Here is a 16,641-nt window from a genome sequence, read left to right as displayed (position 1 = left end):
AGAGAAACACATGGTCGGAAACATAAACAGATCAAACTCGTCAGTTTTTATACATTTAAATATAAGCCATCAAAACAAAGGATAAAGAACAAAAGAAGGGGAAAAATACACCGTAACAGGTAACATCCGCAGTTTTACGGCATTCTATAACAGTCTTCCGCATTCGACGCACGGTGATGCGAGAGGGAAACTTTTAACTTATCTTATCGATCATGAACACATTAGGCCCTACATCTGGCCGATCAACATCCTGTGTTGAAAGTGGCAGGCCATGTACCAGAAGCTGTTCATTCTAAATGCATTCTGCCGAACTGTGCTCACGAGCCATTCCCCGTGGGAAGTTTAATATAAATCTCCCACGATAGTATGGTACTCCCGCAGTGAAAGGTCCACTCGGTGGCGGTTCTTTCCAGCGTGCCCGATAGACGCAATCAATTGCAACCCATGCTAAATGGCAGCATCCCATGGGAAAACTCGCAATTGCTTCCGTGCAGTCGAACACGATTGGATTGGGAATGAACCCCGGCACCGTACACCTTCATCTGATGATCTGTGATCGATTTGTTTTGTCGTTCTCGTACGGGTACGATCGATGATGAACGATGGAAAAGTGCTGCTAGTACTACTGCGTAAGGAATCCTTTTCCACCGGTGATGGATTTGTGGTCGAGCTTTTCCTGCTCCGAAAGCCAAGCCATCTTTTGCCGATGTTGCCTGGCGGCGGCCTCACATCGATCCAGCACCATCTGCTCGGTGAGGACACCCTCCTCCGACGCGTAGCATGCCGCCTGCCAGGACACACCTAGCTTTGAAATTTCACGTCCCGACATGCCCTCGCACATGTTGGCCATTTTACTGCACACCGCACTGTAATCCCACTGTTCCACCTTGAAGCGTCTGGAAAGAGAAGAAACGAATCAAAACACCTTGAAAATTGCTCGGCAACTAGACCAGTTCCTTGCACTTACTTTTTACCCTCAGCAGCGGGCTGCAGGACGAACTTATCGAAGTACAAACGAATCAAACGTTCCCGTTCGTCCAGGCCAGGCAGGGTGAATTCCACCATCTCGTCCAACCGATCGTTGATGGCGTAATCAAACTGTTCCGGGGTGTTCGAGGCCAGTACCAGCATGAACCGAGGGTTCTGTTCGCCCGTCCTGTAGAGAAACGCGTTCAACGCTGATCGCATGTCTTCGGAGATCTGTTCCGAAGACCGTTTGCGCAGGAAAGCATCGGCTTCGTCGATAAATAGCAACAAGCCCCGCCTGCTGGTGTTGGCCCAATCGAACACCTTGTGAATGGCCGTTACAGCATCGCGACCCATCGGCCCAACGTCACCACCGGTCATTATCGCGTAGTCCATGCCGGAGTGTGTGGCAAGCCGCTTGGCAAACATGGTTTTACCAGTACCGGGAGGACCGTGCATCAGGATGTTCCGGTACAGACCCTGGTTGTTTTTGGTGTTCTTCGTAGCGATCGCGATATCCCGCAGGCGTTCCTCTAGCTTCGGTTGCAGAACCACCCCTTGCAGGGCGTCGGTTGGTTTGTTCTTTAGACGTTTTAGCGTTTCGAACGGATGCTTGAGCGCCTCGAGCAGCGAGAATCGCGACGTTTCGTTCACAAGGGAGGGTTTGCCTATTCGAGCCTCGATGTAACGGGCGGACACCCCCGTTGCGCCCTTGGCCGTGTACACACCCAGCGCCAGCAGCGACAATCCACCGACGGTAGTCACCACCTTGTTCCAGTCGGTCAATAATGCCGTGGCACCTTGCCCCAGGACGGATCCGGCGGTTTTGATGCCTTCCATAACCGTGATACGGTTTTCTTCCGCCTTCAGGCGAATTTGCTCCAACGTGAGGTCACGGTTCTCTCGGTCTACTTTTGCTTTCGCTCGCAATTCGGCTTCCAGCAGCTTCATTTTGTTCTTTTCGCGCAATTCCATTTCGTGCTCGATCGTCTTGCGTCGCATTGCCTCCTGTTTGGCCACGCTTTCTTCCTGCTTGCGAAGATTTTCCTCTTGCACGCGCTGCTGCTGGGAAAGCTGCTCCTCGTACCGTTTTCTGGCCAGCTGGTCTTGGTATTGGGCCCGCTGCTGTTGTTGCTTCGTTTCTTCGGCCAACGTCTTCCTGCGCTCCTCATGGTCCACTCGCTTCTGTTCAACCTTCGAGGATTCTATGTGGGCTTCGTACTCTTTCACTTTCGCCATATATTCCTGCTGTCGTGTGCTTTCCTGCATTTTCGACAGATCCAGCGCTTCCCGTGCGTGCTCTGGAAAAGGCATGGAGCGAAATCGGTCAGAACGTGTGGATGAGGCTCGATTACGCAACATTCAGTGAAACTTACTCGACCGCTCCAGGGTGCGTGCGGCTTCGGCAGCCCGTTCCAGTGCCGATGAATCGAACCGGTACGCCTCCATGGCTTTCCGTTCCGCCTTGGTCAGATTGGCGTCGCCTGCAATCTGGCCGGCACCGGCAGCCGAGGGCGGTGGGCCCGGTGGCTCGGGACCCCCATCACCGGCTCCCTGTGGAGGAACTTGACTTTTGTATCCGAACAACCACGACATGGTGCGTGAACTGATGTGAACTTGAGCCGCCGGTACTATGCACACTACCCGTTTCCCGTTCCTGGGATTGTATAACAACAATCGCACGAAATCCGCGTAGCGACGGCCACCAACGCTCGATAACACCGAAAAATGTGCTCTGCGGAGTGTCTCGTTTAATTTTGTCGTATCTTTTAAATTCTGTCAAACTCTGGCTGCTGTCATCTAATCATCAACGAAACTTTAGATCATTTTCGAACCAGTAATACACTCTTCGGGCTAGTAGTTACTGATTGTTTGTGAATTATTGCTATAGTCTTTTACACAAATGATACGTGGGCGAAAAGGTAATTTTTTATGAATATATTGCGAAAACACATGATTATTAAAGCGCTGCATGGACCAAAAACTGTGCAGCCTGTCGGAACTTGATTTCAACGCTATTTTGTAAACGAAGCAATAACGACCAGCTACCAACTGTCAATGGGATTGCAGCTAAAAAACAATCGCGTCGAAGTAGAGTTGAAATTTTGTGTTATCTTGGATTGAAACTCAATTGTTGTTTTGAATTGAAGCCCGAACTTCTGCAGCGTGTCGAGAAAACCGTTGAACTTCGAGCGATAGCAATTTCTGTGAATTGTAATCGATAAAAAAGCAACATCATCAAGATGCCGAAGCGCAATAAATGGACGACTGGTGAAACGCTCGAAATGTTAAGCATAATGCAGGAGCAGGAGTCTCTTAAGGCGATGAACGGACGACCGTTTCGAAAGGATAAGGCTTTCCGCTTCGTGCAGGAAGAAATGGTCAGTCGCGGCTACCATTACAAAGATCCCAAGCAAATAGAGTATCGTTGGAAAAACCTTAAGAGACAGTATACAGACTTGCAAAAGGACCCCAGCCTGGCAGAAACTCGCAGTTTCATTTACTTCGACGAGATCGATCAAATGATACGGGGGAAGACATCCAAGCCATCTGTTAGCAACTACAATGAGATCAAACAGATGGTGCAAAGGAAGACATCCGAGGTTTCCGTTGACAACTATGAGGAGATCGATCAAATGATCCAGAACAAGACATCCGAAATATCCGTTGGCAACTACGACGAGATCGATCATATCATGGAGGAGAAGACGTCCGAGGTTTCCGTAACCAACTACACCGAGATCGACCAAATGATGCATGAGAAGACATCCGAGGCATCCGTTAGCAACTATGACGAGATCGACCAAATGATGCCGGAGAAGACATCCATTGGCAATACACGTTTGATAGAGCTGAATATTTCCAAAGGTTTGGAGTTTTCTGTTGTCACTTTTCCGTATCGAGTCGTATTTTGACTTCCTTTGCATTATTTCAGACGATGGTAAAAGCGAAGAAAACGAAACGGAGGATCCCCTGGCAAGTGTCGATGCTGTAGTAATGCCCCAGAAAAAGGCAAGTGATGTTTCAGAAAACCAAAGCACACAGATAGAATCCGCCACTCGACGGTCAATTCGTACCAGGAAAGGAGTTAAACGGAAAAAGGCTGTACAGCCGCCACCAAAATTCTCACCGAGGGAAACTGAAGAAAACGTTCTTCAAAACCAGAAGCTGCTCATCGACTACCAGTACAGTCTATACAGCAAATTACATGAAGAGTCCGATCAGAAGTTTCTAGACATGAGTCGACAAATGCTTGAAGAATGTAATGAACGGTTTCAAGTATTTATGACAAAATTCAATTCAGATGCCTTGCAGTGATTCCAAATATTCACGGCGACTGAATAAATGTTATCGAATTGGAGGTGGTAGTTGGCATGTTTTACCCCTAGAAAATTCTTCTGAATATTTTGCATTTGCCTAAGTTACACAACGTTTATTTTCTCTGAATTGGACTTGGCTTCTTAGGCAACTGTTATGTTGTAGAATTTAAACCTATTGAATTAAAAACACAGGGGCACTGCGTGGGGAGGACTAAAAATATTCAATTGAAAAAAATCTAGAATGCATGGCACTCGCTTACTTCTTGTCCACGTGCAGCTGGATCCACGGGTGAACGGCAACATTTTCCAGCGGCATTCGGTTGGCCGGATCTCTAACGAGCAGTCGTGAGATCAGATGAGCGGCTGCCTTCGTAATCTCCGGCGGCACGGTGTACTGAACCTTCATGATTTTGCGATAGGTTTCTTCATAGGTGTTGGCTAGAAAAGGAGCCTTGCCGCACAGCAGCTCGTACGCCAGCACACCTAAGCTCCAAAGATCGACAGTTTTCGTGTGAGGCTGCCCCTGCACCATTTCCGGCGACAGATAATCCACCGTACCGCACAAGGTGGTGCGCGACGAGGTCGGCTCGTGCACGGACCATCCAAAGTCCGCGATCTTCAGCTCTCCGTCGTGACCGAGCAGTAAATTTTCCGGTTTTATATCGCGATGTATGACGTTGCGTTCGTGCAAGTATATTAGCGCCGATACCAACGAATACACGTAGATGGCGCATCGCTTTTCAGGAAACCGCTTTCCCGGTTGTTCCTGTTGCTTCTTGAATAGAGTTCCACCGGGAGCGTACTCCAGGATCAGGTAGATACGCGTTTCGTCATGGAAGTATCCGTACATTCGCAGTATGTTCGGGTGGCGCAAGTGTGACTGAATTTCAATCTCTCTCCGCACTTGATGTTCTATGCCCTGGGCGTGTACCTGTAGAACACGTACGAGATCGACAACCGATCGTTAACATCGCTGGTTTATCGCAACGCGCAAATTTACAAAACTTACCTGCTTTTTGAACAGCACCTTCAGCGCTATAACAAACTTGGTTTCCTTTTCCCGAGCAAGATAGACATTTCCGAATTTTCCTCTTCCCAGTGGTCGACCAATATCGAAGTTGCTCAGTGTCCACACCTTTTTGGACGCTTTTTGTTGCGATTGCTGGCCAGCATCGCCGGAGGCACTTTCTTTGTCAGCTTGCGAACTACCAGCAGGTGTCGTGGAAGTCTCCATCGGTTCCGGGCGGGCTTCAATAGACTTTAGAGCAGCCTTTTTCTCGACCATAAGTTTACCATTGCCAGATACCGGGGCCACCGGTGGCGGAAGCAAAGGAGCTTTGAAAACACTCGCTGTTTGGGTTCCGCCATCAGCCACTACCTTGACGAGCCTTGTGGGGTTTATTTTCAAAGCTGTATTTGAAGCTACTGCACCATTACGCTCCATGGCACTCGCTTGTTTGCCGACTAGCAGCATCCCGGTCTGGACCGGAATCGAAATATTCGTGGTTACCGGTGCAGGTACGGCAAACAATTTCCTATTCTCTTTATTACACGCCATATTTGCACAACTTTTGTTTATTTTAATACGTATGACTAACCTTCGCGAAAAAGGCACGCTGTTGTTGGGATGTATAAAATATAAACTTTCTTTAAGATCCGGCAGTTCTGGAATGCGATCGTGATTGTTTAGCTTTCTGCCGATGTATGCTAATTTAAAGGGCTAAGAAGCAGAACCGATCGCTCTAGCTCCAGCGGCAATTTTTTAATCTCAACGGCCCTCTATGTCAACGATCTTTTTTGACATCAAACGTTTAGCAGCGCCGCCATTGTGAAAGGATAATGGGCGAGGTTAGATCATAGCGTTATGCTTTAAGGACTCATTCGAATAATAAACTCCCATACAATTTGACAGTAGCAAGACAGAGCTTTCGCATTTCCGAAACACGTTCGACAATGGTGAGTGAAAATTTTCGTTCGTTTCATACAGTTTCTTCTGCTTTTTCGTAATTACGACTCTTTTCGCAATGTTTCAAATCGATGTTAATTTATCATTCAAATTTGCAGTTGAACATATTTTGGCGTAGTTTGGTTTTGTAAACAAGGATTAAATATCCCCTTGAACACCGCACGTTTTCAACAAAACCAATTAATGTACGATTAGCCGTTTGGCTGGTAATGACTCCACTTCATTTCAAAATAATACTTATCACGCGCCTAAACGATCAGGCGTCGAATCAGGGTGTATTCATTGTCTTTAAACTGATCCTCTGACAATCTTCTTTTCAAACGCGGCCAGGAGCGTTTCATCAGCAAAATAATACAATAATTTCATATAAATTGTATGTAAGAAATAGATTTTATTGCATCTTTTACTATCCACTCACACGATATAAACTTGAAGTGTATCTTAAAATTCAAATCATTATATTCAAAAATAAAACGAGACATAAAGACGCGCGAGTACAGCTGCAATTATTTTCTGCGTGATTACTAATAAGAATGCACAATTATGTTGAACTATTCAAGAATGCGCAGTTGCTCTAAACTCTAATGTAGACTTAGTGAAATACGCTTTGATCTCAGCTTTTAGGTTGAGGGGCGATTCGATAGTAAAATATAAAACAGTTCAATTCAATCTTATATAAAACTGAAAAGGTGAACATTTTACAGATACGTGCCTGTACGGCTTTCCAAAAAAACACATTTCCTATTCTTGCTTCATACTTTTTAGCTTAATAATATAAAATAAACTTATGCTTTACACCAACGAAAACACAGGTTACCTACTAAACCTGTTCCCTTTCGTCTGCAAAGTCCCTTTAAAGGTCGTCATCTTCATCCCATTCACCTAACAGTGAGCTTACTTCTTTCGACTTGGAGGTTGATTTGTCCTTATCCTCATCGTCGAGCTCTTCATCTTCATCTTCATCTTCTGGCTCGCTGGCGTCCGCTTTCCTTCGTTTTACTTCTGCCGGTTTTGTTCCATTTTTCTTCTCCTTTGAATCGGCTTCTTTGCTTGGTGCAGCGGTTTTAGCAGTAGATTTTTTTCCGACATCTGCTTCCGCAGAAGGCACCGGGACATTTTTCTCAACTGATGCATCCTGTTTCTCTTTCTTTATACTCGGGTTGCTGTTACTCTCGCGGGTCGTGCCTTCTTCGTCCGCACCGGCGGTTACTTTTTCCATTTTCTTTTCTAGATCGGTTTCGGTATCGGAACACTCCGCTTTCACCGTTTCGTTAGTCCAATCATCTAAAAGCGTATCGATCTCTTTTTCCGCGAGCTTATCGCTGGCAGCTTTCTTTTGATCGTTCTGCTCATTCGCCGCTTTCTTTTTACTCGCAGAATCCAAGGGTTTCTTTGTGGGTTCCGCTTTGGCAGCCACCTTAGCCTGAACAGGCGATCGCTTGTCGGTTGCTGGTTTTTTCGCCGATTTTTCCGACTCCTTGGACGCGGCCGTAGTCGACGGTTGCTCCTCGGCGGTATCCTCCGACCAATCACCTTCCAGTTCGGATATCAGCTTGAGTTTATCCGTCTGTTGGCGTTCTTCCGATTCTTCTGCCGTTTCTTTCCCCGCTTCCACAGACGTATCGGCTCCTTTGGACCCGTCATCCACATCCATCATTTCCTCGCGAACAGCTTGTTGTAGCGTTTCGTTCGTCTCGGACGTCACATCGCCGGACATGTCCACATCGTCGGTTGTGTTGCCTTCCTCTTCGTCCGGCTTGTCGGTTACATCCGTTTTGCGCGACTCTTGGCTTTCTTCCCCTTCGCCCAGTGACGGTTGCTTGCCTTCAGCCAAGGCTGCTTTGTCTTCCGACAACGAAACCGATGCCTGCGAGTTCTCGTCCTCCGAAGCCGTCACGTCCGCCTTCGAGTCCGACTTGTGGCTGTCGTTGTTTTCCGACGCCGCGTCCGGATTACCGTACATCAGCATTATGTTCTGGGAGGCGGCGTCGACAATCTGTACTCCGTCGGCTAACTGCAACGTGGATTCGACGGTAAAGTTATCCTCATTCAGCACCATCACCACTTCATTGCCTAAAACAAAAAGAACGATAACATTAGCAACCCCTTTCACGACGGACGAGAAAACCGCTCAATGTTACCGTTTCCAGTGCTCTGCAGTTGCGAGATAATTTCGTCCTTCTGCGATTGCGTGAGCTTGAGCTCGGTTCCGTCCGCGGTCACCAGCTTGGGCATGCCGGGTTCGGTCGAACCGCTCGTCCCTTGCGTAACCGAGCTTGCATTCTCGCCGTGTACGCTAGCCAGCTCCGCTTCGATGAACTGGCTCTGGAAGTTCGGATCATCGATCATGACTCCGGGATCCTCGACTAGTCCCAGGCTTGTTGCGATACCGGACGCCACATTGCTCAACGCTTCCGCTTCCGAGGACGGTTCGAGCGTGATCTGTCGCACAGCGGCGCTGCTGCTGCCCTTCGTCGGTGGAAGCGTGATGTTCGAGAGTATCTTTATCTTGCCATCGCCGCCACTCGTCGAGGTGGATGGTTTGGCCTGAGGCGATGATGTCTCCTCCTCCGTCTGGTAGTCTTCGTCGTCGGTAAATTCAAGCACACCGTCCGCGATGGCCCTGTCCCGATGTTGCGCCTTCATATGGTCGTACAGTTCCATCTCCTTCGCGAACACCTTGTTGCAGTAGATGCACTGCTGCAGGTCGCCCCGCGTGTGGTTCTCGTCCTCGTGTTTGTGCAGATCGTCCACAGTCATGGCTACGTGGCCGCACTCGTCACAGGTCGGGAATTTAATTTGCGATTTGATGCCGTGCTCAGTGAGCCAGTGGTACAGCAGGTGCGGATTGCGCTGTTCCGCCTTCCAGCCGCAGTGCTCGCAAATGCGCGAATCGATACGCTCCTTGTGCTTCACGATCAGATGGTTGCGGAAGGCCTTATAGCTGGGAATGCTGATCGGACGCCCATTAATGCCACAGCGCAGGCACAACCACGGTCCGGTCATGTTTTCCGCACCCTTCGCAATCAACGCGTGCATCGTCTTCGCGTCGATCGTTTTCGGTGTACCGGTTGGTTTCGGTGTCGCCGATGTTCCCGGTGTCGTCGCTGCCGATGATGGTGACGATTTGGTTGGCTCGTTGCGAATGTTGGCCGTCGCTCGGCGCACCATCGACATGTCCTGCTTCAAGGGCGTTGCGGTGCGTATTTCCATCTTCGCCCCAGCGCCACCCGACGACGTGCTTGGTGAGCTGCCAGACGCAGCGGAAGCGCCACTGGTACTGGGTTTTTGCATAATTTTCAGTTTAATATTTTTGTTCTTCTTCACAAGATGCGGGTACTTCTTCAGCACCTCCGAAATGATCTTCGCGTGGTCCACGTTACCGGAGTCGTCCTTTACGGTGATTTGCTTCAGCACGCCCGACGAGCCGGGTGATTTCGATTCCTGCTTGATGACGATTTGTTTGGTCGCCGCTTGGTTGTTGGCCTTGGCCAAGGCCGCCTTTACCGAAGCCGGTGGGTGGTAATCCTCGTCGTCATCGTCGTTAAAGTGCGTATCGTCATCGACGTAGTCCGCCGACTCGTCATCGTCCGTTGCCAGCTGGCTGCGCAAGCGGGCCGCTTCGGTGAATTCTTTCACCTCGTCCAGGTTTGGCTTTTTGGCCGGTGGAGACGTTATCGACCCGCTAGAGGCGCGTTTCACGACGTTCGCGTTGGTGTAGCCTTTGCGCAGCTTTTCGAACGGTGACGTTTCTTCTTCCTTCTTCACTTGATCCGCCGTTAGCAGCGGTTTGCTTTCGTACGTGATCCCATCGAAGGAACCTTCGAACCCTTCCGCCATTTCGACCGCGTCGAACCGGGACGGACCCGATTTCGCGTCCTTCGTGTGGCTGTACTTGGAAACAACCTGCGCCGGATCGATGGCTTTGCTATTGCCGTACGAGTGCACCGGTTGGCGCACCAGCGGTAACCGTGGTCTCGCCCCCATCATACCGCCCCGCATTGCGGGTGCATTTCGCTGCGTCGCTCCTTGGTACATGTGCACCGGCCGGGGACGGGGTGCCTGTTTGTTCAGCAACACCGGCTGTTTGGCGACGCGCGAGGTTTGTCGATGGGCCTCGAGCAGCTTCAGCAGCACGGTCATGTTCATATCTGTGGCCGTTTTCAACAGGCGATCGTACATGTTGTACTGAAACTCGAGCGTTCCCGTGTACATGAAGTTCACGATCGGCACGATCACGTCCGCCTGCAGGTCCATCGGCATAATCAGCACGTCCTCGTACATTTCGCACACGTTTTCCAGATGGTTGAAATAGTCCGTGCAGGCCGAGAGCACCAGGCGATGCACCTTCAGCTGGGAGTTGTCGTTGAACTGCAGCGTCAAATCGCAGTGGTCGGTTTTGTTGAAGAAGTTTTGCAGTTTCTGCAGGAAGAACACCCCCCAGTTGTCCACCTTCACCGATTTCGCCTCCGCGTATCTCGTCATCTTACTCATTTGTACTATATTGTGGGATGTTTTATTTACATCAGCTGCGCCTAAAAGTCACGAGAGAAAGTCGACGGTCAAACGATGAAGAAGAAGAAAAGGAAGAAAAACAATCAACATTTCTGACGACGTGCCATCCGTGGTTGTCCTTTTAGGCGCGATTCCACCCTACAACCGGACCCAACCGAAGGTGGCATCCTCGCGCACAGCCGACACGTATGAATTGTTTACGTTTGAAGTAACCCTTCACCCACTCCTCCCAACGGCGGTCTTATCCGTTCGCAACACCCGACGCGCCACTGTCATCCCAAATGGCCTGCTTAGTCAGGTTACTGCCAAAGTGTACCACCGCGCGACAGGGACATAGCGCGACTCGGTGTGGCGTGGGGAGATTGGCAACGGTTATAAACTACGATCGATTATGCATCCGGTAAATCGGTTGTAAAACTGGTTTGAATTGGTCGACTTGGGTGGAGCGTTTCGCCACCAGCAACATTGCATGTAGCACTGCACGATGATGAGGCACACTTCGGTGAAGGTACTTAAAAACAACGAATGCTATACTTTTACCACAACCATCGATTACTACACGCACCGCGTTGCGACTGGCGTTCTTTTTAACCGCTTTTCACCGCTCTACCAGCACTTTGCCAAACTGAATTTGTGCTTTGTTTCGAGAACTCGCACAAAAGTTGCCTGAAATCCCACCAAAATTTGTTAACAACCAATATGGCGGCCTGACGCTGCTTCGCTTCTATCGAAAGCTCGCTCCTAGAGCTTTTTTCAACGAACAACGTTTATGATCTAGAATTCGAACGACTCTTGAACGATTTTCGAAAGTGAAATTATGATGCTGCTACCAACAGCTGCGTTGGTGAGAGGGTGAGAAAGAGAGAGCGAGAAGGAATGAGCGTGAGAGCGAGAAGTAGATGGCGTGAGAGCGTCTAGAACGTCCACGTGGCTTGAGATGCTTTTTTTCCTACCATGAGGTGAGATGGTAAATCAAGTTAAACATTCCTTTTCATAGTGCATTTGTGCAACCTAAAATTAATCTTTTATCTAGCGTAGTTCCAGAATATGTTGTCTCTTTATTATGACCATTCGACAGCGCATAATCTCAGTGTTCCTAAACGAGCTTTGGTTTTCTCATCGGGCTTTGTGATCGAACGAGATCGCAAGCGAGACGATATTTAACTGTCAAAAAGCATGTGGAAAGAGCAAGCGAGATCAGGAGAGTACCGCATGATCAGGTTCGCTCATGCCGATCGTTTTGACAACAAAGCATTGAAAATAAACAACAGCTACAGTGGCCAGTAAAACGTCAGAAACGAAGCTTACAGTGGCATAATAAGGATCTTTATGCAAAAGGGAACAACCAGATGGTTCAAAATACTACACTACTTACACGGTGTTTAACAAAATGCACTGAATGCATGCCATATAAACCGATAGCATTGCACGTGAGGCCGTGAGCGTCCTGCTAGCTGTCAAGCTCCACGTAAACATGGCAACACGAGCAATGCAATGGGCCCACCTTATCGCAATACGCACCGTCGATGGCATCAAAAGCCAGTTGACGTTTTGCAATGGCGTACAGTATAAATTTGATCTCCGAACGATGCAGAAATTCTCTGAAAAATCAACTGGTCCCGCGTGCCGCGAATCGGTAGTGAAAGTGTTTCGGTGTGTTATTTCGGCCAAACTGCAGCAGCCGTGTGCTCCTTTGCTGCCAAATCATCTGCTCCCAGCCCGGACGGTGGGGTCGGTACCACCCTTGCCGTCGTGGCCGTCCCACCCACCGCCCGTGTCGCTTGCATCCAGCCACTATCTCTGTCGCCCACCGGACTGAATCAGTGCGCGCGATCACGCGTGCCGGAACGAGACAGCAAGCGTCGTCGTTGACGACGACGACGGGGCCCGTGCTCTGGTGAACGGGCGTAGCAGCTGGTGTTGCGTATCGTTGGAAATCGCTCGCTCATCGAACGTCGACCATTTTTTCGGCGGCTGCTCGGCTAGCCGCGAATCCAGTCGACGGGTGCTGCCGAAAAAGTGCGATACGTGCATGAGCGAAATGGCGGCCGCAGCTGCCATCTAATCAGCGGGACGGATGCGAATGCGTCGACGTTGTACAGCGGTACGGCCATCGTCATGCAGCAGCACCAGCAGCAGCAGTGTGGCAGCGGTACTAGACATTGTGCTCGCGTGCCCCATCAGCACGGGGTCTGAAAATTCTCTCCCGCGGATTGGTGGGGTGGGGAGAAAGGTGCGACCAACCGTACGCACCGTGCCCGCAGTGAAGGCAGCATGTTTGGAATGCCCGCGCGGTGGTGTGCGTGGAAAGGAAAAGTCAGCGCGTTCCGTGAAAATGCAGCTGCAACTTCCTTAGGATTGTGTGCAAACGACGGTGTGCGTGCCAAGCGCATTTAGGAACAGCAGTGAGCGCGAAAGAGAACGCAGTGACGCAGAAAGTGCATCGAAACGTGTGCAACGAGTGGGGAAACAATCTAGGTAGGCAGGGATCGGTGTGTGTAGTTTAGGGCCGCTGGTGAACAAACGCGGCCCTTCTCGTCCCTGCCAAGAACGCGAAGGAAAGGGAAAGGTAAGCATTTGATTAATCGCTTTTTGGGGTTTTTAATGCTTTTGTGCCACGGTGTGCATTGTCCACAAACAATAACAACAAAAAACGTGTCGCAGCCGGTTCGGCAAAGAGCAATCGCACTCGTGTATGTGGCAAAATAGGGGACTGTTGCTGGGCCTAGGTAAAGGACTCCAATGCCTACTCGATTCGCGTGCACGGCGAGAACAGCGCACTGTTGGGGGTTTTCTGGCTGTAGTTTGCATGCGGCGCGCACAGACGCGAGAAAGTGAGATAACACGTCGTCAAGACGCTGTTTGGTGAGAGTGAGCGAGCGAGCTAGAAACGGTGCGTGCGGCTGGTGGCCCCACGCGCGATAATTGTACGCCATCGTCATCGTCGTGTTAGGCAAGAAATGTTCTAAATCACCCTGTTCTCACCCCTGCCGGAGGGGTGGCTGTGTGAAAGAGAGCACGATAGTCTACGGCGGCTACGTTGCATGTTTGCCTCGACGGTTTAGGGGTGCGTTCTCGGTGCTTGTTTGTTCGCTTCCTCCGAGTGAATTTTCTTCCGATTTTCCTGCCCGTTATCCAAACAGCCCCAAATTCATTTGTTTGCTTTATGTTTCCTTCGTCGCTGCCTTCCCTTCCCCCCCCCCCCCTTTCCGGGCTCCCATCGACGAAAGCTCCGTGTGCTTGGGGGGGTTGTGCTATGGGGGATGACGATTCCTAAAATTAGAATCAGTGTGAACAAAAAAAAAACGAACAGGACTCGTAATATTCTTCTGGGAATAACCCTAACGTCGCAGCACCATCGTGTGCGCTTCTGGTGGTGTGAGACGGTCCCTAGTGATGGTGGGGCAGGGTGGAAGCATATATTGATTAAACTATTGCCAATCGCACCAGCCCGCTCGTGCTTGGGCTTTTCCATGTTGCGAGATTGCTGAGATCTGTATAGCGCCCCAAAAATTCTACGCCCCTCGTAGTGTAACGGGGTGCGTTGCCAGTGATAGCCTCTATTGTGCGTGCTGTGTGCGTCAAAGAGTACCCCCTAAACGCCTGCTATTAGATAGGTTGTTGTCGGTGTCGTGCGTGTGTTGTTTGCGTCGTCAGGTCAATGGGGGGAAGGTCGACAATTGAAGCGGCGATGACGTACCGCGTTCTAAGAGTGTGATAGATAGAGCCCGATAGCAATAGATAGCCCCCTTGCCCACTAGCTGCTGCTCCAGAGCTAGGTGTGTGGGTGCATTTGTTGCGACGGGTGTGATAAGAGGACGAAGGTCATCCGTCACTAGCAGTGATGCTGAATTGTTCCAGCAATTTCGCGAATCTCAAATAACACGCTGCCGTCAATTTAAGCCCTCCTCCATCCTTGCAAAGATCAGCAGGCGGCCTGCGTTCAGCTGTCAAACGTCATTTTTGTATGGCGTTTTTGTACGACACGCGTGCTGGCACAGTTGCGCGTAAATATTAGATAGGTTTTTTTTTATTTATTTGGTGTGATGTGGCGCAATGTGGGGTTGTTGTACGGCAGACGCATTTGAAGTGCAGATTGAAATGATTCATTAAACTGTGTTCTAATGTTCGCAACCATTAAAAATATATCATCATTTACTCACGAAACCCTCGAAACGCGCCCCGACTGCAAAGCGCAGCGTGACCATCGAATTCTCGGGCGTGTGTTGCTAACGTCCAAAATTCATGGTTCTAAATGCGCATGATGAGAACGAAAGGAAAAAAAGGAAAACAATCCACCGCTCACATTACCACGATGGCGTGGCTAGGGATGGGCGTTCTATTTTTGCAACCACTTTGGGAAGCCACAGAGGTGCAAAAGCGGCGAGAGCCGTTGGTGCATCGTTTCGGACGTGTTCTTCCTCAAGTTCGTTCGGTGGAGCATGTTGAAAAAAGAAAGAAACGGCTTTCGAACGTCCATTTTGCTGGACTCTAGTTTTACAAGCACTGCATTTTCGTCGCCTCTTATCGCCAGAAATGCAGTTGGTTCTGTCGCTTCTGTTTCTGAGTAGTCGTCTATCTCGCGAGCGGGCGTCGTTGGCGGTGTTGCTTGGAGCGATGCATCTTGTTCGTCGACGTCAGCTGATTTGAGCCACATTCCCTCGCCGTCGTTTGCTTCTTTTCAAATCACCCCCTGCGACGTCGTCGAGAGGATCGTGACGAATGGAGTTGAAGAATTGAGCAAGCCTATTTCAGATCGTCGACAGAATCATCTCTGAAAACGGTGCGCTCTTTTAGAAAGGGTCTCAGATGTTAGGGAATTTCGATGTGCTGCGAGTTGTCCAGCGATCGATCCTCACACAAACACCATTATCAACCCCCCAGTGCCACATAAACACCGGATGTCATCACTGACTCTTGGCATGCCATTGTAATGATGTTCCCCCCATTCTCTCTCTCTCTTCATTCTCTACCGGGTACGTTGGGTGTGCCAGAGCGAGCGAAATTCCCTAACATCTCACACAGGCCAGACTCCCGGTAAAACGATACGGTTCCACCATCCATCCACACAACCGAAAAGAGACGGCTGCACTACGACGGCACTTCTTTCACTGTCGCGCCGTAAACGACCGCACCGGGGTCACGTAAGGTCAAAAATGTAGCGTTTTTTTATTACTAATTGGCAGCGAGATCAAAGCCAAACATAGGGAGCAGCGTCGTAAACTTTCTTTTTGACCCTCTGTGTACTGACACCACGTCCTCCACACGCTGCTCGAATGCTGCATGGGTGTTGACAATAAAACCGACCAAATGAGAGGGCAGATGCTACAACAACGACCAGCTCTAAGAAGCAGTAATGAGATAGCAATCATTATGCTTGCCGTGGCGAATGAACACAGCCCGTGGGTTTGTTTTCGGATTCGGAAGGCGTGTTGTTTTTTTTTTTTGCTTTACACATAACTGGGAAATTCCACAGAATACGACCTATCGTCGATGTGTGTGTGTTTTGTGTTTGCGTGCTTTGCGTAGCATAAACCTCATGATGATGCTGGTGGCTGTCGGATGTTTTGCATCCGACTCGCAGTCGGCAGCAGCTTCCCCGGTTTTTGTTCCCGCCCGAGAGAACCAACAATCAACATCCTGCCGCGCCCGGTCACGGATGATGGCGCGTTCTGGCCGGAAGTGGAACACTCGACTTAGCGACCTAGACGAGGGAATTAAGCTGAGAGAATAATGGCGCGCAACATTTGAATAATAGTTAATAGATCCGCTTACTGTTACACCTATGATGGCGCGCCTATTGTTTACCCGTTACCCCGGGGGTTATTCGATATGATCGCATGTACGTACTATCGGTACGGTTTCGGAAACGTC

General features: G+C 49.6%; 4 protein-coding genes across 4 annotated transcripts; 1 reads left to right on the top strand and 3 right to left on the bottom strand.

Annotated features, from left to right (window-relative positions):
* Positions 1-242: 242 nt before the first annotated feature.
* On the bottom strand, positions 243-2,562 carry LOC128732251 (ATPase family AAA domain-containing protein 3A homolog). Its single transcript, XM_053825429.1, has 3 exons — positions 2,343-2,562; positions 968-2,267; positions 243-896 (listed from the first exon to the last, which is right to left on the bottom strand). The coding sequence occupies exons 1-3, from the start codon at positions 2,560-2,562 to the stop codon at positions 623-625; spliced, it is 1,794 nt and encodes a 597-aa protein (XP_053681404.1). The 3' UTR covers positions 243-622.
* Positions 2,563-3,209: 647 nt separating this feature from the next.
* LOC128720389 (uncharacterized) lies at positions 3,210-4,284 on the top strand. The gene is made up of 2 exons (XM_053814061.1): positions 3,210-3,834; positions 4,112-4,284. Exons 1-2 carry the CDS (start codon positions 3,210-3,212, stop codon positions 4,282-4,284), a joined length of 798 nt encoding a protein of 265 aa, XP_053670036.1.
* A 258-nt stretch (positions 4,285-4,542) lies between these two features.
* LOC128722223 (aurora kinase C-like) lies at positions 4,543-5,844 on the bottom strand. Its single transcript, XM_053816077.1, has 2 exons — positions 5,296-5,844; positions 4,543-5,217 (listed from the first exon to the last, which is right to left on the bottom strand). Exons 1-2 carry the CDS (start codon positions 5,842-5,844, stop codon positions 4,543-4,545), a joined length of 1,224 nt encoding a protein of 407 aa, XP_053672052.1.
* Positions 5,845-6,635: 791 nt separating this feature from the next.
* On the bottom strand, positions 6,636-10,746 carry LOC128722221 (centrosome-associated zinc finger protein CP190). Its single transcript, XM_053816076.1, has 2 exons — positions 8,394-10,746; positions 6,636-8,325 (listed from the first exon to the last, which is right to left on the bottom strand). The coding sequence occupies exons 1-2, from the start codon at positions 10,744-10,746 to the stop codon at positions 7,106-7,108; spliced, it is 3,573 nt and encodes a 1,190-aa protein (XP_053672051.1). The 3' UTR covers positions 6,636-7,105.
* Between the last annotated feature and the right edge of the window lie 5,895 nt (positions 10,747-16,641).

This window comes from Anopheles nili, chromosome 2, assembly GCF_943737925.1.
Source record: "Anopheles nili chromosome 2, idAnoNiliSN_F5_01, whole genome shotgun sequence".
In the NCBI taxonomy this organism is placed as follows: domain Eukaryota; kingdom Metazoa; phylum Arthropoda; class Insecta; order Diptera; family Culicidae; genus Anopheles; species Anopheles nili.
Note: the sequence above shows the minus strand (reverse complement) of the source record. Positions and strands in the feature narration are given on the sequence as shown.